General features: G+C 44.9%; 1 protein-coding gene across 7 annotated transcripts in view; it reads left to right on the forward strand.

The window, feature by feature from the left end:
* The window catches only part of ARHGEF3 (Rho guanine nucleotide exchange factor 3), a 313,583-nt gene that overhangs the window by 237,675 nt on the left and 53,020 nt on the right, over nt 1-22,888 (forward strand). Inside the window, exon 1 of one of the 7 annotated variants that reach the window (XM_002697002.3) lies at nt 7,517-7,778. The exons of the other annotated variants lie outside the window; for them this stretch is intronic. Within the exon in view, the coding sequence (XP_002697048.1) occupies nt 7,683-7,778 (96 nt within the window). The 5' untranslated portion in view covers nt 7,517-7,682. Of the gene's footprint in view, nt 1-7,516; nt 7,779-22,888 lie in introns of those variants that run through there. 7 annotated transcript variants of the gene reach the window in all.

The raw sequence follows: 22,888 nt of genomic DNA on the forward strand, positions 1-22,888 counted from the left end.
ATCTCAAGCCAACCGCGCTCCTCCCATTCTCTACTGCTGCCGCTAATTTTTTAAAAATGTAAATGCAATCATGCCCCTTGGCTATGAAGAGATAAGCATGATTTTAGTTGGAACTTTTGGATAGGAGACTGTAAATCAAAGTCCCAAGAGCCAGAACCCATCTCCTGGTGGGTGGCTTAGTTGGTAGTTCACTGGGAGTGTGGAGTTGCATATTTCTTGCTGTGGCCCTGCTGCACCCATATGTTTCTAGTGGGCTGTGCAGTGTGTATGGTTCCTCAGCACAGCCTGAGCAAATAAGCAGCGCGCTCTGTGCCTGTTCTGGATTGCAATACTACAGCCAGTGGGCTCGTTGCCCCCTGGGCACCAAGGATCTGTGGTCTCCTGATAATCCTAACTCACACTGTCTTGAAGGGAGTTTATCAAAAATTCAAATTTCTCGAGTCCACTGCTAAAGAGTCCAGTTCAGTTAATCCAAAGTGGGGCCCAGTAATCTGGATATGGTAAATTTCTCAGTTGATTTCACTGCACGTGGTCTCTAGAATTATTGTCCCTAAATCCCCACAATTCACTTTTCTATAAATGTGTAGATTTTCAAATCCTGGCCAGACGATATGAATAGTGCTATATTTCATTGTTACCCACACTTTGCCCACATTTTTAACTTCTCTGGAATTGGGATGTATCTTACAATTGATCATGTGTTATAATTTTTTTCATTTTAAAAAGTATTTACTTATTTTTAATTGATTGATAACTTTACAATATTGGTTTGACTTGTCATACATCAACATGAATTAAACATAGGAGTACATATGTCCCCTCTCTCTTGAATCTCCCTCCTACCTCCCACCGTGTGTTATAATGTAATTGGCAATTTTATTTTCTTTCTTAGCTGTACATAATATAATAGAACATATTTCAGTCTTTGGCATCTTAGTTTGATGAAATATGGTACTTTGATGCTGAGTTTGTAGTTGATGGAAAATAAAACATTTCCACTATCCAAAGCTAGAATTGATACATTTTAGATTCCAGTGTCTCCATGCAGTGGTTAGTATTAAAAAAAAAAAAAAAAACTACTGATACATACATTGCTGTAGTCTAAAGAGAATAAGTAGTTTTGGAATATAAATAGTTTAGTAAATTTTTGGTCAAAAATATGAAATAGTTTCAACTAAATGCAGGCTCTCCATAAAGTTCAGTGTACAAAAAGTGTTCTAACAATTGGCTTAAATTCTATAAGCAAAGCAAGCCTGCTGATAGTAATCAGCTGAGATCAAAAAGTTAGCATTCTTATTACAAAACCTTGAGTGAGGACAGATCTCTGACTGCACAGGCTGTGCTATGTATCACAAACACAGTAAGCCGAACCCTTTGGGGTTTTTATTTTATCACCACGTTTGCATTTCTGCCACCTAAAATAATTAAATATACTGGTAAAGTTTGTCCTATAGAGTTTGACTATAAAGAAAGCTGAGTGCTGAAGAATTGATGCTTTTGAACTGTGGTGTTGGAGAAGACTCTTGAGAGTTCCTTGGACTGCAAGGAGATCCAACCAGTCCATCCTAAAGGAGATCAGTCCTGGGTGTTCATTGGAAGGACTGATGTTGAAGCTGAGACTCCAATACTTGGGCCACCTGATGCGAAGAGCTGACTCATTTGAAAAGACCCTGATGCTGGGAAAGATTGAGGGCAGGAGGAGAAGGGTACAACAGAGGATGAAATGGTAGGATGGCATCACCGACTCAATGAACATGAGCTTGGGTAAACTCCGGGAGCTGGTGATGGACAGGGAGGCCTGGCGTGCTGCAGTCCATGTGGTTGCAAAGAGTCAGACACAACTGAGCAACTGAACTGAACTGAAAGTTTGTCCTGGGAAAAACATTTCCTCCCCCTTTCCAAGTTCTTCTTAAATTGTCTGTTCATTTTCACTGGTATTTTCAAGTACATTTTCATATCTTAAACAGGTTAAGATAATTTTCTCTTCCTTTCCCCCTTACTCATGTTCTTCTTTATCCTTTTCTCCTTTCATGCTTTATGAAGTCTGTTATTCTGTTAAGGGTCAGGTTTGGGCATGAAGGAAAGATTCTAGACATGTCAATATTCTAAGGCTTCTTGGCACTCAAACATTTTGTTTGCAGCTCCACTGTGCCTAAACTGACATTTGACATCAACCAACGATCACGGCCTAAAGCGAAAATATCCTTGAGGTCAAAACCAACAGGTTGTCCTGGCTCTGATGCCGTGTTTCAGCTCTACTCTTTAATGTAGGGTCTGTCAACTGTGACATTATAAGCATTTTGAACCTGTTAATTCTTTGGTGTGTGTGTGTGGGGGGGGGGTGTCCTGTGCATTATAGGATGTCTACCAGCATCCTGGGCCTCTACCCATTAAATGACACTAGCTCCCTCCCCCAGTGACCATCTAAAACATCTAGACATTGCCAAATGTCACCCAGGGAACAAAATCGTACCCCTTTGGGAATCACTGATATAATGACTGTACCTATCTGTGTTATATCAGAGCATGACACATAGTATTCTTGGTTTTTCACCATAAAATCTTGATTGTTTTTGAATTATAGCTAATAAGTCACAAGATAAGCTCATTACTGGGATAAGATGCTGTCACCCAACCAGTTTTTCAGACTTGTTTTAGAAAATGAGATCTATGAGAGAAGGCAAGAATGAAGTCTTCCAGCTTTAGAATAGCCAGGTATATACATTCGTAAATCTAGCCTGGAGCCAGTGGACATATCCCCAGGCAAAGGGAGAGGTTTTAGATGATTTTATGATTTTAGATATTATCAGTACTTGATTTGTGCTGTTTTTACCTGTCTGGTAGTAAACCACACTTCTGATCTCTCAGAATTCACTACAAGAACTTCTTCAGGCTTTTAACTACCCTCTCCCATCAAGACTGAAATTACTGAGAGGAGAGGGAACTTGGTCATTAGCTGGGAATGTCCCCCAAACAGAAGGGGAGCCACGTGTTGGTACACATGTGTGTCCAACATGTACATACACGACTGTGTCAGATTAGCACAGGTAGACGAGATGGCTCAGATGCCAAGGAAGCAGACAGAGGTGCATTGTGTTTGAAGGCTAGGCTTTGGGATATCTGCTACCCTCACTTGTGCTCCTTCTACAAATGCACACCTCACAGCAGAGGTTACAGGTGAAAGGCCGTGTTTCAAACTCAGCTATATTTCTTGAGCAGGTGTGTATTACTCACCTTTCTGCCATAGAGATTCAGGAATGGGTGGAAGATATTTTAAGTATAATGCTGTCAGGACAACAACAATATAATGTTGTCCCATTGGCTGAGAAGACTGTCACAACCACTTTAACTTGTGAAGTTTTAGCCTCATGCTGGGCCTGTTCCACTCAGTCTTGGCAGTGGGATTTGGGGAGCTGATTGATGGCCTCCCAGTCATGCCTGGCTTTCTGCTCGTCTAAAAGGAGCTAACAACCAGTGCCGGGCTTGTGGGTAGAAGCCCACCACTCCATCAACAGCACAAATGTGCCCTGCTTAGCCCAGGCGAGAATGCAGGCTCTGCTCTTGGCACCGTTCCTGGAAATGCAGAACAGGCTTCTTTATTCCAGTCTCCAGGCTTCTGGCTAGCGAGGAACACTGCCTGGCTGTGAAGCATTTACAGGATTATAACGGGTTGTGCCGAAGGCGAGTCCTGAAAGGCACTTTGTGCCGTTGCTTTGAGTGAAGCTGACTGTTCAGGCAGTGTTGTTCTTAAGCCCATAAACACACACACAGGCAGAATGGGGAATGCTGGGCTCCTGGGGCCGCTAAGCTGGGTAGCACTGCAGAGTTGGACTGACTTCTCTCCACTGTGGCACCAGCTTCAGGGGGTGTGCTTGGGAACCCTCCTGTAGAGCAGCCTACTTTCTGACCAAGGCTTCGACCATAAACACTTCCGGTTGGAATACTAGGCAGATTGCCCAAACTCCACATCTGCTAATGTTGGAGCAGTGTATCATGCACACACGAGGGAGGTTCTGAAAGTGGAAATTGCGTGGACTCAACAATACCCTTGAAAAGCCTCTGAGTGTCTCAGGGACCACATCCCTGACTTGCATATAACCAAAATTGCTGGTTTCAGTTTATAGGCCTTATTATACCAAAAATATATGTCTTTAAACATCAAAATCTTTATGGTGGTGAGACACTCAAGCTGTGAGAGGCTTGGAAATCCAAGCCAAAGGAAATCCACCCAAAGGAAATCCAGATACCCATTTTCCCTTTCACACTTATTTAAATTGTTACTGGCCATTAGCAATCTCTCTCTCACTTTTCCTCTTTCTTTACCTCTGCCTAGCATAGACAGTGGAGAAGGCAATGGCACCCCACTCCAGTACTCTTGCCTGGAAAACCCCATGTACGGAGGAGCCTGGTAGGCTGCAGTCCATGGGGTGGCAAGGAGTCGGACACGACTGAGCGACTTCACTTTCTCTTTTCACTTTCATGGATTGGAGAAGGAAATGGCAACCCACTCCAGTGTTCTTGCCTGGAGAATCCCAGGGACGGGGGAGCCTGTTGGGCTGCCGTCTATGGGGTCGCACAGAGTTGGACACGACTGAAGCGACTGAGCAGCAGCAGCAGCAGCAGCATAGACAATGGGAAAAACATAAGTTTGCTGCACATATATTGTACCATGTATACTGATTGCTTTTTATGGTTCCATTCTTTGAAGAGGGGCAAAAAAAAAAAAATGTTTTAAGAACAAGTGGATATGGCAGCCTTTTCATCAACCATTATGAATATTCTTCACTCTACAATACTTGTAGTTGAGATTAACGTCCCCTCTCTTCCTTAGGGTTGACTTATTACTACACTGTGCTTCCCGGGTGGCACTAGTGGTAAAGAACTTGCCTGCCAATGCTGGAGACATAAGAGACATAGGTTCGATCCCTGGTTTGGGAAGATCCCCTGGAGGAGGGCATGGCAACCCACTCCAGTATTCTTGCCTCAGAAATCCCATGGACAGAAGAGCCTGGCAGGCTATACAGTCCACAGGGTTGCAAAGAGCTGGAAACAAGTGAAGCAACTTTAGCACGCACATGCAGATTTACATTACCCAGACTTCCTCCTTGGTCCTGAGAATCCTGCATTGAGTAGCCCAGCCCCAGGGCTGGCATAATTTACCAGAGTCACTCTCTTCTTCACCAAGTGCTGGCTGTACACTCCCAATTGGAAGTCAATGCCAAGCCAGCTCCACCAGGGTTCAAAGCCCATCCATGAAGGGACAATTTACTGGCCAGGCCACCTGCCTAGTTGAGGCGATGGGCCTGCAGGGGCCAGAGGATCAGGGAGGGAAAGGGAATGAGGAGCAAGCTTCAGCTCAAATCCTTGACAGCCAGAGGAGCCCTGTGTGAGACTCTTGGTGGCAGGATTAATCAGGGGCTGCTTTGGTTGGTTGCCCTTGGATACAGGGTTGTCCCTCACTCCCCACCTCAAACTTGACCAGACTTGCAGTGAGCCTCGATGAAGCTCTCCATCAGCACCGTTCAGGCTAAAAGGACAAAGCTGTGTTCAAGAATACAGGTAGGAGAAAGATCAGTAGTCCTGAGGTACTCTTTCCCATTCCAAACCTCCTTTTCAACCACTTCCTTCCTACTGCTTTAGGGTGTATATTCGAGGAGGAAGAAAAATCAGGTGCTCTCTTCAATGTCCATTGAACCTCACTCCTTCAACAGCTTCCTTTACATGGTTGGCAAGAGTGAGACTGGCAGAACTGGGCCAGATTCTCTTTGCTTCTGAAGGCAGTTTGTCCACACTGGCTGGGCAGGAAAGCAGGCACATTTAGTGCCAGCATGTGGGCTTGGTACCTGGGATGAAAGGGCTGTATACCATGAGGTTTCCTGCCTGGAGAGTGGGAGTTGCTGGATTCTGGCCTCAGCCAGAGCAGAGAACACTTAAGCAGGGACTGGATATTTCCATTCCCACGACCTCCTGCACACCTAAGATGTCTGAAGAATAGACCCCCACTTGCTGTGACCATGACTTTGATAGGAGGGGAAGAACACTCAACAGTGCAGTCTACAAAATAACTTTTGAGATAATGATCATTTTAATATTTTAAAAATTAATTTCTAAATTCCCAAGTAACAATTCATGTAAAAATTTTAAGAACATATTAGCTATAAATGTGAAGTTCTCCTTTGTACACTACCTTTAATTCCCCTGGAACTGGCTGCCTCCTTTCAGCCCCATAAAAATTTGCTGTGCTGTGCTTAGTCGTTCAGTCATGTACAACTCTTTGAGACCCCATGGACTGTAACCCACCAAGCACCTCTGTCCATGGGGATTCTCCAGGCAAGAATACTGGAGTGGATTGCCATGCCCTCCTCCAGGGGATCTTCCCAACCCAGGGATTGAACCCAAGTCTCCCGCATTGCAGGCAGACTCTTTACCATCTGGGCCACCAAAAATTTGCTATGGGTCCTTCCAAATGGTTTTCAATGGTATTAACCTACATTTCTCTATAGAAAATATATGGTATTCATTTGTAGATTTTTTTTTAAACACAAATGGTATTATACTGCTTACTCTGCAATAGTTTTTTTAACTGAACCTGATACCTTGAAGATCTTTCCATGCCGCACCCAAAGGCCCATCTTCAAAATGACTGCAACTGAGTGGTGTTCCATAGTGATAAGAGTTTATTTAAGCACTCCCTAATGGCTGATGTTGCTTCCCTGGTGACTCAGTGGTAAAGAATCTGTCTGCGGTGCAGGAGATGCTGGTTTGATCCCTAGGCCAGGAAGATCCCATGGAGAAGGAAATGGCAACCCACTCCAGTAGTGTCAGCTCATCACTGGACAGCTTTGTCTGGACACACCCCGTCAGATTCCTCTTATGAATGGCAGGCAGCCTCTTACCAGCCTCTTCATACTTAAAAGTGGGTGCAGAGGACAGGGCTCTAGGATACTTTTTGGAAGTGGTGGAAAGGTTTTGTGTCCCGATTATGGAGGTGGTTATTCTAGTGTTTACATTTATTAAGACTCAATTAACGGTACAGTAAAATGGGAGCATTTTACTCTTTGTAGATTACACTCCAATGACATATATATGTATACTCCATATATATGTATATGGAGAGACTGGCTGTGAGTAAGGCGAGGCAGAATACCGCTTCTTCTTAATATGGGCTTTTAAAGAGCTTACTTCCCCCAAGGCCGCTTGCCTCCTCCCGGCTTCGCCCCAGCCTCCATTCTGTCCGCTGCCTCTTCCACCCCACGAGGGCCAGGGAGCCCGAGCGGACCTGCCACTGAGGCTGCGCGGCCCCGAGTTCGGGGCCTGCGGGAGGAAGGGTCCAGAGGCCCGATACCCTAGCTGCTCCGGAGAGGGCTTCCGCGGGGCGGCATCTGAGCGCTCCCAGGACGTGTCGGGGTCGGGGCGGGCCCTCCAGGGCCCGCCCACTCCCCGCCCAAGATGGGCGGGCTCTGTCTAGGCTCCGCCCCCTTCTAGCCTGTGCGCCTTAGTCTGTAGGAGGTAGGCTAAAGAAGCCGGCTGTCAGTCTCTGTGTAGCCGCTGCCGCCGCCGCCGCCGCCACCGCCGCCGGCACCACCGCTGGCACCGTGGAGCTGGGACCCCCTTTCGCCTGGGAGTTTTGTGGTCTTATCGGATCAGCGGTGACATCCCAACGGGCAGGCCCGGCAGCCGCCATGGTAGCCAAGGATTACCCCTTCTACCTCACGGTCAAGAGAGCGAACTGTAGCCTGGAGGTACCCCCGGCCAGCAGTCCAGCCAAGGACGCCGAGGTAGGACCTCCACCTGGACCTCTCTGGGCATCTCTTACTCTTTCCACTCCCTCTCTGTGTCACTGTTTCCCATCTCTCACTCTGTGTGTTCCTCTTTCTCTCTCTCTCTCCATCTCTCATACACTCTGTTTCCCTGTCTTCATCTCTAACTCTTGTCTTTATCTCATTGCCTCCCTTCCACCCCCTCTCTATGGATCAAAAGAGCGCCACCTCCTCTGTCCCCATCTCTTTGCCCCTACCTCTCTCTTGCATCCTGCAGAGCTCACAGACTGTAGATCCACTCCACAGAGGGACTTTCTCATAGTGCATCAGTGGGCTCAGTCGTCAGGGAAGAGCTACCCTTTAAAAGCACAGGTTTCCTCTTGCAGGAGGTTTGGGGGAGGGCAGGGGAACATTCTTGAGGACCCCTTGGGACCTCTCACCTGTCAGGCTTGGACTTGCAGCTGTTTGGCAGCAAAGACAGGACACGGCACCTCTGCTTGTCCCTGTGGCCAGTGGGAGTCATTCAGTTGGGGGTCTGGGAGCTAAATGAGTAATCTGAATGTGTCGCATGTGGATTCTGAAAATGAATTAAATTCCCTGGGGCAGTGGGAAGCTGTCTTGGAAGACTGGAAGCATTTCTCCTCCTGGTAACTTTCCTGTACCGGGAGGGTGAGGTGAGGGAGTCCTCCTGGCTGGTGTTTAGTCTGTCTTTTCCTCGGTGTGTTTTATCTCTGGCAAAGAGCTCACTGGCCTTAAAGGTTGGATTCAGGTGGAGGAGAAAGTGTCTCTTTCTTTGAGGGTCTTGGGGAATACACCTGCTTTCATTAGACTGCACTTTTGCTGTGACTAAGCTGTAGTGGGATCCACAGGACCCAGATCATCATTTCCGCTGATGTGTTTCTGGGAGATCTCCACTCTGCCCCCACCATGAGGGGGAAAGTCTGGGGGAAGGGGTGCTTCCGGTCTTATCACAATGCTTTTGGGGGTCCACCCACTTGCCACCCTTGGGTTTGCTTAGCTATGTGCAGTTGGTTCACTGAATTATGTATATTTGGGAGAACAGCATCAAAGATTCATTGCCTCTAACAAGAGCTGCTCCACACTGACACAACTCTATAAACAGTTTCAGGTTATAATCAGCTTTCTATAAGTTGAGTAGAGACTAACTTCTCACCCTTGTCCCACACCTCATTTCACTTGTATATTTTCACAAAGGGCTTTTGTTCCCAGCAGCTGTAGAAGTGTGATGGTCTTAGTGGTGTTTGGGCTCTTACTGAAGTTTTGACAGGACAGCAACTGCACAGAATTCAGGTTGTTCAGGCTTAGAATAAATATATGATCTTTTCAGGGGGAACTTCACAATTTAATGAATGTAGGAGCAGTGAAGCTAATGTCTGCTCAAATTCCTTTTGGAAGGAAGCAAAGCGTAACCGAGTTTAATTAATAAATTGAATTGAGTCAAAGAAAAGAATAATGAGGATAGCTCTAGACTCTGGTCCCTTCCTGCTATCACTTAGTCCTATATTTTTGTGCAGTTTGACTAAAGGTGTAGGTGTAAAACCCATATGCTTCATTTTTTCTTATTCTTTTCTTATATATATATATACACACACACACACACACACACATATATATCTGTATCTCACAAATGGATATGAACAATGTATCACCAGAAGTCAAATACTAATTTTCTTCACGGTAGCTGGGTCCAGATTATGAAATGTGACTTAATTTCCTTTTATGGGGATGTTCTGGTATAGGAATAAGCGTGGGAGAGGAACAATTTTTTAAATAGTTGGTAATATTTTTCAGGTATCACTATTTAGGATTTTCCCCCTAGTGGTTAAATCAGAGTAGAAGTGTCTCGTGTACTGTATACTTCTCGAGTCCAAGAAGGCAAATCCAGTACATCCCCTAGCTTGATTAATCTGGCATTTCGCTTCCTGATAATGTCAATAGGCAGAGTTAGAAAAAGAAACTTAAGTGATGTGGGGGCTCGTTTTCTGTTTCAATATCAGCTCAGAAGACAGCCCTCCTTTGCAGGCCTCACTTCTCCATAGGCAGTTAATTAAAATATATTTGCTACCAGCAGGTGTCATCAGCATTTGTGTTTAAAAAACAGCATATGCTAGTTGGCCTTTTGAAAAACATGATTATATCCTTGTTTATAAGCTAGGTATGGACTGTTAGTTCCAATACAGGTAGTTTTTCAGGATCATTTTCTTTGTAGAAAGAAGGTGGTTATGCTGAAAAGAAGGATTGGCCAATCCAAAGTCCTTTTTAACCTTCAGGGGTAGCTGAAGCAAAGCACCTGTGCCCTTTAGCACATCATGACTATTCCTTCAGAATTTGCTGTGAGGACAGTGGGCACACAGCGATGCATGGGCAAGTGCCTTCCAGCATTTGTTTATTCTTGCAGCAAGTATGCTGGGTAAGGCTCATGGGGAAGGGGTGGGTGTCACTAATGTGCATTTGATACCATGCACTTGAGTAAAAATGTGCAACAACAGACATTTTCTCGAAAACACATCATAACAAAATTTCTACTCGGGATTAAATGCTTTGTGCATTTTAAAATTTCAATGATAGTTTTCAGTGATAGAGAAAAATGATATAGTTTAAATATTTATCTTCTTTAAATTATCTATTTTAAATATTAAAATTATTCTACATGGATTATGCTATTAATACAATGTAGCTCCTTAATCTAGTATTTCTTATGACATAGGTATATGAGTTTGGTTGCAGATGTTTAATTTTATTATGACAACCAACTTGATCCTTCCAGCTCTAATCATTAACCATGAAATCTAAGGAGCTTAGTTCATTTTAGTGCAGTAGCACTAGACTTTGACAGAGAAACAGTATCGCATGAGCATCATTAAGCTTATTTCTTCTGACTCATCAATGCAACTTTGTTCCATTGATCTTTTTATATATATATATTTAATGGGTACTTACTTCTCATGCCAGGAGGAACTGATTTTTCTAGGCATTATTAAGTGCTTTGAATACCTGATTAAGTCACTCAAAGAAAAGTTGTTAGTCCTCATGAATTACACCGATCCCAAGTCAGAAGTCACTGTTTTCCCATGGGGAGGTTTGCTTTTCAAGAAAGAAGGCTCAAATGCATGTATATGTTGGCTAAGGAAGCTGGAGCCTGGTGAGAAGGTTTTAGGTGTTTTGCAGTCCATTTAATGAAAAAAGTGGTGATTCTGTTATTTTCTTTCTAAGAATATATCTGACAATATGATGAACAGCTTACTTTTGGTTTTAGGATTCACTGTCTCAGATGTCGATCTAGTTTAGGCCAGGTTTAGTTAGTGATGTTTGTAGTCATTGCTTTTGTCTCTCTTGTATATGGTCCTGACTTGTCCCTTTGTTCTAACTTTGACTCAGCCAGTAACTTTATGTGGAACCTTGGAATGACCTAGAAATGATGGAATTCAATTCTTTTTCTAAGTACCACATTTAATGTCTCATTTGAGAACACAACCATGTTGTAAGAGTAACATAAAACAAGTATTATTCTGCTCACTTTATGCATAAAGACGCTGAGGGGAAGTGACTTGCAGAAAGCCACTGAGCAAACCAGCAGTTAAGCCAAGACCCAGTGCCAGGTTTCCTGATGGATTCAGTCTAGGTTTTAATACCAGTGTATCCTGTGGCATCTAAGGATGTTTACCTCTGTGAAGAAAAAGGGGGGATGCAAAACAAAAGCCATGTAAAGTGCCTTGAAACACATTCTTCTGAGTACATAATCTTGAGCACTTGATTAACTGAGGAGGTACCTTTAAAGTTTCTGTTTTAAAGGGCAAGGTGAACTCTGTGCCCCACCATAATTTATGCCCCGAGTCAGTCCATAAGTGTATTTGAAATATATGCATCTGGAGCTGTGTTCCTTACATGCCAGCTGGAGAGCTAAGGAGGTGAGCTGGCTTCTAGTGGTTTATACATTTCTTGGAATTTGTATCATACAGTGTGGAGCTGACCATTTATACAGCCAACTACATGGAAATAGCTCCAAGGAGTTATTGCAGTTGGAATCTTGATTTCATCAGGTGATTAATTAGACTTCATGAATCGTGAGACCTCAGGTGGCTCTGGATGGGAGCCTCATGGACAGTGAAGGTCTCTCACTTGCTGGCAAGAGCTGAGTATAGTCATCGGCCATGGTTCTCTTGGGGATCGGTATCTTGGGGGTCCTGGTCTTCCAAGATGCCTGTGAACTAGGAGTAGGTTTATTAGAGAAAAGATATGCTGATATGTACATTTGAGGCTGTTCAGGGCATCAGCTCTGGAATAAGACTGTCCAGGTCCCAGTGCCATCTCCACATCTGCTAGTGATGTGGCCTTGGACAGTCTCCTGTGCTTTTCTCAGCCCCAGTTCCCACAGCTGTAAAATGGGCATGGTGATGGCACTACCATAATGAGATGATTCGTGTACAGTGCTAAGCACATGGGAAGTGCTCCATAAACGGCAGCATCATCAAGACCTCTGTATCACAGAAAATTTCCTAAAACAATTTTAAGAAACATGATCACCATCCTTATTCCCCAAATGCTGTTTTATGCACATCCGTGCAACAGAGGTCTGACTGTAAGTCCTCTAAGCATCCTTACAATGATCCAGTGAGGTTGGTGTAACTGCCCCCCGCCTTTTTTTTAGGAGAAACTGAGGCTCAGAGCTGGGTAGCGGCCCTTCCAGGATGGCTGAGCCGGTAGATAGAGGAGCCAGTATTCGTACCCAGTCTGACCCCAAAGTCTGTACTTTCCCAACCACATCATGTTGCCTCTAAATGACTAAATCGCCAGTCTCCTCACCACATAACACATGAAGGGTGAGAATCCCTGCCAGAGCAAATTGCCTCATGGTCAAAGGCCCATTTTTTCTCTGAGTGCCTGGAAGGGAGACCCCACCATTAGTGAGTGTGCCTGGAAGCCACTTCATAGAGTGGCCACGACCCACAGGAGTGAGTTGTACAAACCTTCACTTGGGAGGGCTCTGGTAACTTCCATTTTGTGTTTCTCAAGACCAAGGAGCTAGTCTTTGGCAGAATTCCGCATGCTCAGCACTGTGGAGGTGACACTGTTAGTTCTGCAATTAGTCATCTTGCTTATCTGCATTAACCACCAGCCTTCCACATAAACTAGTAACTTGGAAGCTTCTGACCACCATCTGGAATTTGCAAATTGTGTCATTTTCTTAAGATCCTTTGTGATTGCTTGTAAAATCCTGAACCAGTGCCACTATTTTCATAACAACCAAATGAAAATAAGTGACTGATCACAGGCAAATTTTACAGAGTCCTATGTACATATAATCGTTACTAATGGTGTGTGTGTATTTGGAAGGGCTCCTTCGTTTGTGGTGTGTGCACACAGTTGCCTTCCATAATTTGTCAGCTCCGGTGATGGGTACAGGGCTCACATTTTGTGATTGCAAATTGCTGTGATTGCACGGCCATTTATCATTGTTGTGTCGGCTCATGGACTATTAGGAGTAAAGGCCAGTGGTTTCTAATGCCTTCAATTTTTTATGACTTGACACTGGTTATTAGCTAAGAAGAGGCTATTAGTCAAGAAAGGCCTCCAAACCTTTGGCTAGAAAAGGAACGGATCTTTTAAAGTCTAGAAACACTTGTGCCTGGTCCTTCTGTGTTTGGGTCATTGTGTCCTTTTGCAAGAAGGCAGCTGATTCTTAGTCAACTCAATTAATGGGAGCTAAACCAGAAACCTTAACGGTAAGTTCACTTTTTAAAATTTTCTTTTTCTGGCTCTTAAGATGAGGAGGAAAGGAGTAGCAAAACAGGCTTTTTTCCGGGGATTTATGAAACAAATAAACAAAACCAGCCTCTAGGAAATGACCCGGGGTCATTGAATTAGAGAACCTGAGTTTTTGGGAAAGGCCTATTGAGAACGTGGAGCCCAGTTCTCGTCCACTGCTGGATCCTTTCAATCTCGGTTCAAACACTTCCAGGAACCTTCCAAGCCTATGCATTGCATCTTTGTTCATTGTGGATCATGAGAAAATCTTTTCTTAATTGTAACATTCCTTTCTCAAGCTGAATATTATACAATGACACTTTCTCTCTGTCAGTATTTTATCTCTCCCTACTGTCTACTCCTGTTCCACAAATGTATGCTCACACTTGCACACACACATACCCACACCACACTCTTCCCCCAGGTGCCTGTCTTCTCCTGACTAGACATCCTGGTTCCTCTAACTTTTCCAAATGGGACATAACGTCCAAACTCTTTCTCTTCCTTGCTTATTTCCATTGGACATCCTCAGTGACCTCTTGAGTACTGACCAGCCTAAAGACACTGTATGGTGTTATATCAACAAACAAGATTGTTTTTATATTTAGTGCACTTTTTAGACAAGGGGAGTAGACTGATACATTGAAAAAGACTTTTGAAATAGAGATGACAGACAACAGATTAATCTTTGTCATCTACATAATTCATGGAGATATAAAAGAACACTCCAAGATGTCCGTTGACAAATGGGCAAGAAGATAATAATAGGCAGTTCACATTACAAAAGTAACATTATTTTAAAAGTTCAGTCCAATAGAAATTGTAGAAATGAAAAGGCAAATAATTTTAAGATGCTATTTCATACCTAATTGATGTCACAAGTACTTTAAAGACATGATAAAACCCAAAGCTGGGGATGCTGCAGAGAAATAAAATACTTCTGTGTGCAGTGAGGAGACTTTTCTGTGCATATTAAAAGACAAAAATGGTTCTAATCTTTGCACCCAGTATTCTAACTCTTGTGGGAATAAAGCTGTGTGTCCACAGTTGTTCATAATGACGTTATATGCAATAATGTTCATGTTTTATGTTTATGCATTCTATAGGTTTCAAAATACTTTTGTATTCTTTGCCTCACCTGAGTATAATAACCCTCATTTTAAAGATAAGAATACACCAGGAGTCAGAGAGATTCAATGATTTCCCCAGGATCACACAGCCAGGACTGGCAGAGCTGAAAGCTTTAAGTCTGATTGTCTGGTTCCAGGCGAGCATCCTTTCCTGCTTACTTATAACAGCCAGAAGAGCCAGCAACCTCTCTGACCTTTGAGAAGGAGATGGCTCCATGTGCCATGGCCTCTGGGCCAGGGATCAGTGACATCATTTGAGCCATTCCACACTAGCAAACAGAAATACCCTAGTGTTCCTGAGAAAAATGAAGAGGCGGAAAGTTGAGCATATTATATAGATGATGTAACCAATGTAACTATATATGTATGCACGTGGCGTGTAGAGAAGTGGGGGAAGGGACCTTTCATCGGAGCGTCCCCCTTCTCGTCTCATTGTGATCACTATAGCAGTGCTGCCGAGTGTTCTGATAACAGTCTGTTGTTTTCATGTGCACTCTCTCCTTTGAATCCTGCACCAGCTTAGGGACCTGCAAAAGGCACGGTCTGTCTTGGAAACAGAGATTCAGAGAGATCAGGAGACAAGGCTAAAATGCTGGCCCCTCCTTGACTAGCCTTAACCTCTTGACACACCAGAATGTTGGCTTAAGCCAGTCATGTTCCTGAGTGAGGGTGGTTGTAAGCAGCACTGTTTTAGGCATGTTCAAAGTGAGCCACATTAAACTTAACCTGAACACTGCATACCTCACCTGGGGGCCGGTGGACTTGTGGGCCCTTCTCTTGGCCCAAACTCCTACAGATCCAAGTGCAAGGTCTTGTGCTTAGTCACTCAGTCATGCCTGACTCTTTGCGACCCCATGGACTATAGCCCACCAGGCTCCTCTGTCCATGGGGATTCTCCAGACAAAATATCGGAATGGGTAGCCATTCTCTTCTCCAGGGGATCTTCCCAACCCAGGGATCAAACCCAGGTTTCCTGCATTGCAGGCAGATTCTTTACCATCTGAGCTATCTGGGAAGGCAATGTGAGATCCCTGTTAGAACAAACAGGAAACCCACAAAAAAGAGACACAAACTTCTCTGCATGTAGATGACATCCCTTAAAATGATGTCTTTCTGAGCTCTGCAGATGTAATTTGCATCAGAAGTGATAATTAAATGGTAATAACAAATAGAGTATTTCCCCAAGGGCACTGTTTCCATAGATACCACTAGACCTGGCAACCTGATTGAATTAGATAAAACTGAGAACCTATGTTAGGACCTTAAAAAAAAAAGTTAAATGTTTACTGGTTGCCATACATTGTCAGATTTGAAATTTTGGAGTCTTGCTAGAGATAGAAGCTGCAGAGGGGAAAAGGGAACAGGCCAGTGGGCAGAGGGAGATGGAGTTGGACCCGATGGCCAAAGGGACTGAGTGATAAAGTTTCCCTTTGTGCTTCCTGGCCCTGACACAAGGCCAGTGCAAGCTCCCTCCTCAAGCATGTTATCTTATATTGTAGTGCTAACGTTTCATAATCCCCCAGTGACGTAAGCTTGTCAAGAACGACCCCCGGCAAACACAGGGAAGATAATTAAAGGTCACTGGTGAAGACGAGTGTTCTTATTTTTGACTTCACAGAGGTGGGGTGGGGGTGACCCATCTGTATCCTGTTAGGTTTGGCCGCCTTGATTCATTTTCTCACACCTCGGCAGCCATCCTCCTTGCTGGTAGGTGACTGCTTGGTGCTTCTGGGTGCGGTCTTGCAGAAGACCACTGTGGAGAAACCACTGTGAAGAAGGAAATAGACTGAAGGCGAAAAAATTGAACGGTAGATGACGTGTCAACCACAGATGCATAGTGAAGAGTCCTAGCCTTCCACCTCAGCTGTTTGATGGGGCCTTTTCAGAGAGCTTTGAAGGAGACAGCATCAGAAAAGATACCTGATTTTCTCCTGTCAGTCTCCAAATGTTTTGTGCCCAGGCTGTAACAATTTAGAAGAGTGAGCATTGTTCTGGCTCAGTATCAAGAAACCTTTGCTTTGTAGGACTCTTAAGTGCTCACCTGAATTTCTTTAGCAGCAATTATTTCTAAGCTGGTTCTTAGAAGAGTTTCACTACCAGCTGGGGTCAGGGTGCTAGCAGGCTCAACTTCTTGGAACCTCAGCATCTTAGTTGCTGAATGAGTAGACTGATTTAGACCATTATTTCCCAGAAGATGGGTTTCATAACATTTGTGGTAGCTCAAATGATATAAGACTAGGTGACCCGGAGACAAGATACAAAACAGGTTTGAATCACTTTCCCTTTCCAGTTCCCTTCTGATCTTTCTCATTATGTGGAAGAGAAAGGTTCCTTTGGAGCTGGTGTCTTTAATGCCTCTCTGGCACTTGCTTATTTCTCTTTTTAACAAAGCACAGGCCTCAGGCAGGCAAGCATCTCTAAAAGAAATTTAACAGTGGGGGTTCATTTTTTTAAAAAGTAGTTCCTATGTATGGCAGCTGATAGTGATTTTCTGTTTAAGACAATGATAGAGTTGATTTTTACAAGTAAGGAAACATTATGTAATAGCTCAGGGAACGTGTACATAGAGCAAAAAACTGCTGTGATGAAACCAAGGGGGTGGAAACAGTGCATTGTTGAGTTCTGAGACCTTTCTAGGACTAGCACTCTGCCACAAAAATTTCCAAGTTTGGGTACAGTGACTTACAGACTAGAAACTTGGGCTTTAAACATAGAACCTAGATTTCAGATAGTAACATTTTTAAATAGAACAAAGCTGGCTTAGAATGTGACATAGAAAATTATTATGAACTTGTTACTAGCCAATTAAAAAAAATAAAATTGGATTTCTATTCTAAGAACAAAAACCTTTTTTTTTTTTCTTTTCAAAACTTCAAGTAAAAGTTGCAAAGTTCCAACCAAAATCATCCCTTCTTCTTCCTTTTCCCCTTTACCCTGAGGGAAGGGATGGAGCAAGATCACATTTTAATTTGGGGCAGCCATCGAGTGTCATGGTTAGAAAGTTGGATTTGAAGGTCAGACTGAGCTGCACTTGAATCCCAAACTTGGCCACTTATGAGCAAGAGACCCTGCACCAATGACTCATCCTCCAAGCCTCATTTTCCTCATCTGTAAAATGAGAACTTCCAAGGGAGTTGTAAAGATGAAATGGGGCATGCCGGGGGCATCCCCAGACTAAGTGCTGCACAGACCATTAGCCACAACAGCATCTATTTTCCCCGTTCATAAGTTGAGCAGAAGCTGTGGATGAACATCCCTATCAAGTGATGTACTGGGAGGTCACTTCTTCCTTTTAAGAAACATCCACCCAGTTTCCCAGGGATCCAAGTTGGCACTGGGCGTTATTTTTGAAAAAACAAGATGTTCCAAGCACACTGGCAAGTTTCACATTTATCCCTGCCAGGTAGGATGAAAAAATTTAGTGTGGTTTTCTAGTGTTCCAATAACAACTCTCCCGCAGAGGGTGTGGTATGAGCTCTGGGTAGAGCGGGACCCTGCTCATGGGAGATGAGGAGTGTGGTGTTGTCTTAAAGGCCAGCCGCCACCTGACACGTTTCATCTGGGAACCTCACCCACGTTCAGACCACAGACATAGACCCAGGGAAGGTGAGGAGGATTAGGTTGCTTTGGGAGTTTTTCATGTCATATTCATTAACAGCACACTTTAATTATAAATAGGTCGTTTGTTAGAAGCTGGCGAAGAGTTGGACAACTAAAAATGACTCCCAGTGCTGTTTGATTGTCAGTAAATATTTGTTGAGACCAGACTCTAGCTAGCTAGCTTTTTTTTTTTCCTTCTTTCTGGGTTTAAAGAAAAGAAGGGCATGCTTTGACCCTCAAGGAATTTTTCCCTGAGTTTGATGAGGTCATTCACAACCCTAAAGTACTGGCAGTGATTGTCAATCAGTGGCACACTGGTTGGAGATGTAGCAGCCTCGGTGGGGAGTTTGGCAAATGGGGAGGGGAGGCAGCACTGGGAGGGGTCATCCGATGAGCCCCCTGGTGCTGGATGTTAACCCACCAGTCCCCTGGCCTGCCCTGAACACCAGCTTGGCGCCTGTGTGCCTGGCCAGGCATTCTTAAGATGTGGGGGGAGCTCACAAAAGGCATGCCGATTCCTGAATTTTTCAGGACTTGGATGTCGAACCAACATTCCTACTTTTTCACCCCTTCCCTTAGTCCCTTCTGCCTCTACAGTCTTTGATTTCTTCAGGGCTCCTGACCCTTGGCTTAGGAAACAGCAGTGCTGTGGTTTAGAACCAAGCCTTGCAGAGAGTCGCAGCCTTGGGCTCAGTCTGGCTCCATAGAGCAGGTCATAGAGCAGGTCACTACCAGCTCTGTGACCTCAGGCAGAGTTTTTCACCCCTCTGAGCTTCAGTTGCCTGCTTTGTGAAATGGGTAAGTGAAATCAAGGAAATCACGCATGGAACATACTTTGACAAAGTCCGGCTCAAAATCGCCTGTCAGTATCGTTACTGTTGCAGGGTGCTCAGTTGTGTCCAACTCTTTGGGCCCCTGTGAACAGTAGCCCATCAGGCTGCTCTATCCATGGAATTTCCCAGGCAAGAATACTGGGTTGGGTTGCCATTTCTTTCTCCAGGGGATCTTCCCTACCCAGAGATCAAACCCATGTCTCCTCCATTGCCAGGCTTACCGCTGAGCCACCTGGGAAGCCATTTATTACTATTAATATAGTTGTTATTGTAAGAGGAATTTGCATATCCTGTCCGGGAAAGCTTTCAAGTTGAGAGCTGAACTTGAATTTCAGCTTTGCCAATAACTACTGGGTATGACTTGGGGCAAGACACCTCACTTCTCTGAACACCTGCTTCCTCTTCTATAAAATGGAGTGTTGGGATTGTTGTGTGGACTAAATAAGTGACTGTGTGTGCTGGCAATGGGTAGCAGGAGACCCCATGGATTTTGGTATCTCCTCCTCCCCATCCAGGGGTCTCCCGTTGGCTGCATAGTGCTTCCTTCTCTTCTCTCTTTTTTTTTAATTTTTTATTGTTGTCTTTATTATTTTAATCCTGGGGTATCTTTTTGTTTTTAAATTGAGGTTACGTTGGTTTACAACATTATCTAAGTTTCATGTGTACAACATTATATTTTGACTTCTGTATACACTCTTTGACTTCTGCATAGTCGCCAACAAAAGTTTCATCTCCATCCATCACCACAGAGCTGACCCCCTTTACCCATTTTGCAATCCTCCCACCCTCTTCCTCTCCTCCTCTAGACAAAATCAGAAGAGAATTACATCTGGGTCGGGGTGGAACGACCTACTTCCCTGTTTCTGGAAAATTGCTAGAAGCTCACAAAGAGTGACTGAACTAACTCAGTAGGTCGGTCGGGGCCCTGGCAGCATGTAGTTTACGTAGCTGCAGTTCTGGAGGCTTCGCTGGGCCGGGGCAGCCCCTTGCCACCCCTCTGCCCAGACCTGCTTTGTAAATTCAGGAGTGGTCCAGAGCCTGACCCCTAAGTGGTGGGGCAGAAGGAGGGAGCACCTTCTGGTGAACGGGCCTTCCCCTCATCCCTGAGGGTGCTTGGGGATTGGGGGGAATCTGTCAGGTTAGACCCTCACCAAGTCTCCCAGAGGAGCCCTTCCCTCTAGAGCTGGCCAGTGCTGGCAAGCTCATGGGAACTTTGCCCCTTTCTGCCACAGGAGCACTTGACTTCAGGAATAAAGGACATTTTTCTTTTACCACAAAACTGCCCTTGTCTTTCCTGGAAACTTTTACTGGCACCCCTTACCACTGAGTCTCCAGTGGCAAAACTAAACAACCCAATCACAGATTTGTATTTACTTCTTTTAAGTCAGCTGCCCTTTTTTATTCATTGCCCTCATGTGTCTTTGTGATTGAAATGAACCGTGTGTGACTGGGGAACAGGGCTGGGGCTCGGAGGTTTTTGCCTCCTTTGTCAGTGTGATGCAGCCTTTTTCAAACGCACAGTCTTCTGAATTTTAATAGACTGTAGATAATGATACATCTGGTTGCATATTAATTACTGAGAGTTAGAAATAACACATAATCACTGTGTTTCAAGGTTGGAAGTGTACAGCAGTGGGAGCCAGGGTTTGTTATGAGCCTTTGGAAAAATACATTGTTAGTGGGCATGATTTAATTCCTGTCATTAAAAACGTGCTACAGAAGGAAAACTCTCAAACAAAGTTCAGTCTTGTGTTCTGCATGTGTGCACCAACACACACACACACACACACCCCCACACACACACCCACCCACACCCACACCCACCCACACCCACACCCACCCTACCTCCCAAGGAATAACATTGTGAAGCTATTCATCTGCCTGCTTGGGGAGTGTGGGAGCAATGGCGAGGCCATACAAATCTGTTACAGAATCCTCACAGTTTCCTGTACCTTATTTTCCTATAAACCATTGCTTGGTGGGCGGTAAGATGTCAGCTGAAAGCCAAAGCAGGAAAGTTTTCAATTTTAAGAAAAAACCTTTTTTCCCAATTCAGTCACTCCCCGGTGGCTGTGTGGCTGGTAGCTTTTTCCACTTTGAAGGATCAGGTTTCAGTGTATCCTGTTCCCAGTCGAGAGCAGGCTGTTCTGTAACACCCAAGTGCAGTGTTCCCCGGTTCCAAGTGGAGGCATGTGCCGCGGAGGATGCGCACAGACCAAACGGTTTGACGGGATAAATTGTGCCCAGAGGGACAGCATAGAGTTACCAGGGAGCTCAGTAACTGCATTTTATGTTTCTCTCTGGAAGTCACACCTCTGCGAGGCTTGCAAACTGCTCCAAATTGCTGTTCGCATCCAGAACAGAAACTGACCAGGCAGCCAGAGGAGGGGGTCCATGTTCTTTTCCTGCAGACCCAGGGCCCTTGGTTGGATGTTCCTTTTAGATTTCACCTAGCAGCTGAATATAGGATCCCTTACCCCAGCCTCGTCTTCCGTCAGATGGCAGACCCGGCTGTCAGCGTTGCTTGCCTGTGACGTGTTTGCTCATCTCAGATTCGCCTGGAACACACTGTGCTTCCTTTGGGACACTGAGATTGCGATCTGTGCATCCTTTTCCATCTCTGTGCTTCTTTTTCCTCTTCTGGGACGCTAAGATAATGCTGAGATTCAAGGGATGACAGGAGGATGAGAGAGAGAGAGAACAGGTCGGTGGATCTGTGCCTGGTGCTTTCTGGAAGCCAAAAGAAGCATGTTGTTTTTGGGAGTTCTACCTTGCACCTCCGACATGGCTTGAACACCCGGAATTCCTATCATTGCCTCATCCCAGATAGTACTGGGATCAGGCAAGATTGGAAGCCAACTCTTCTAGCCCACAGTTCAGCAGTGTGGGCTGGGGAGGGTAGGCTGGGAGGAGTTCCTTGTAGACTTCACAACCCACCCTACTTGGGTGCCCTTCAGCCCCTCAGGTTCTTATCTTGGGATTTCATGGCTGATGTTTTTTTCTACTTGGATGTAGCCTTGGATCTTGCCAAACCACTCCCAGTTTTGCTGTGTCCAGTCAGGGCTTGACTAAGCAGATGATGAAACTGCAAGAGGAAAGGGAAGTCAAGAATGTGGAATTAAAATGTGGTCTCCTAGCAGCCCAAGTCCTCAGAGAGCAGGGCATGTCATTGGTGAGACTGTGGCAGTGACCTGGAGTGACAGCTCTGTCCCTGGGCAGGGAAGAGCCCAGTGCTACAGGGAATGAATGAAAGCACAGCCCTGTGGGTCGGTAGGAGAGCCACCCCACTTCACAGGGCATGAGACCAAGCCTGTGGAAGTTACATTGTTGATCTGGAGTCAGAAGGTATGGAGTTCACAGGACATGGTCCTCTGGCCAGATAGGCTGGTTCATATTTTATCCTTAGAACCTTTGCAAAGAATCGTTTAGGGTGCCAGAGTGATAAGAACTTTGTCACTTGCAGCAGAGGCTTTCTGCTCATTCTTAAACACGGAGGAACCCTCAGCCAGTGTCCTTAAAGTGCCCTTGAGGTCTGTACACAGACCTGTACAGTTTCCAAACCCTGAAGCAGAGCTGGCACCCCCGGTGCATTCTTCTCCCCCTACACCTTCAACCCAGCCCACGGGGAAGCCAGGGAATCCCTTTTACAGAGATAAACACAGAATTTATATCCCACCCCACGGCTTCCAAGAAGTCAGTAGGAAACAACTGACTGAAACCTCAGACCACAGAGCCCTTCCTCCAGGCCTGTGGCTGTAATTAGGTCACCATGTCACCTCCGGGTGACTTGTTGGCATCT

Source organism: Bos taurus, chromosome 22, assembly GCF_002263795.3.
Source record: "Bos taurus isolate L1 Dominette 01449 registration number 42190680 breed Hereford chromosome 22, ARS-UCD2.0, whole genome shotgun sequence".
In the NCBI taxonomy this organism is placed as follows: domain Eukaryota; kingdom Metazoa; phylum Chordata; class Mammalia; order Artiodactyla; family Bovidae; genus Bos; species Bos taurus.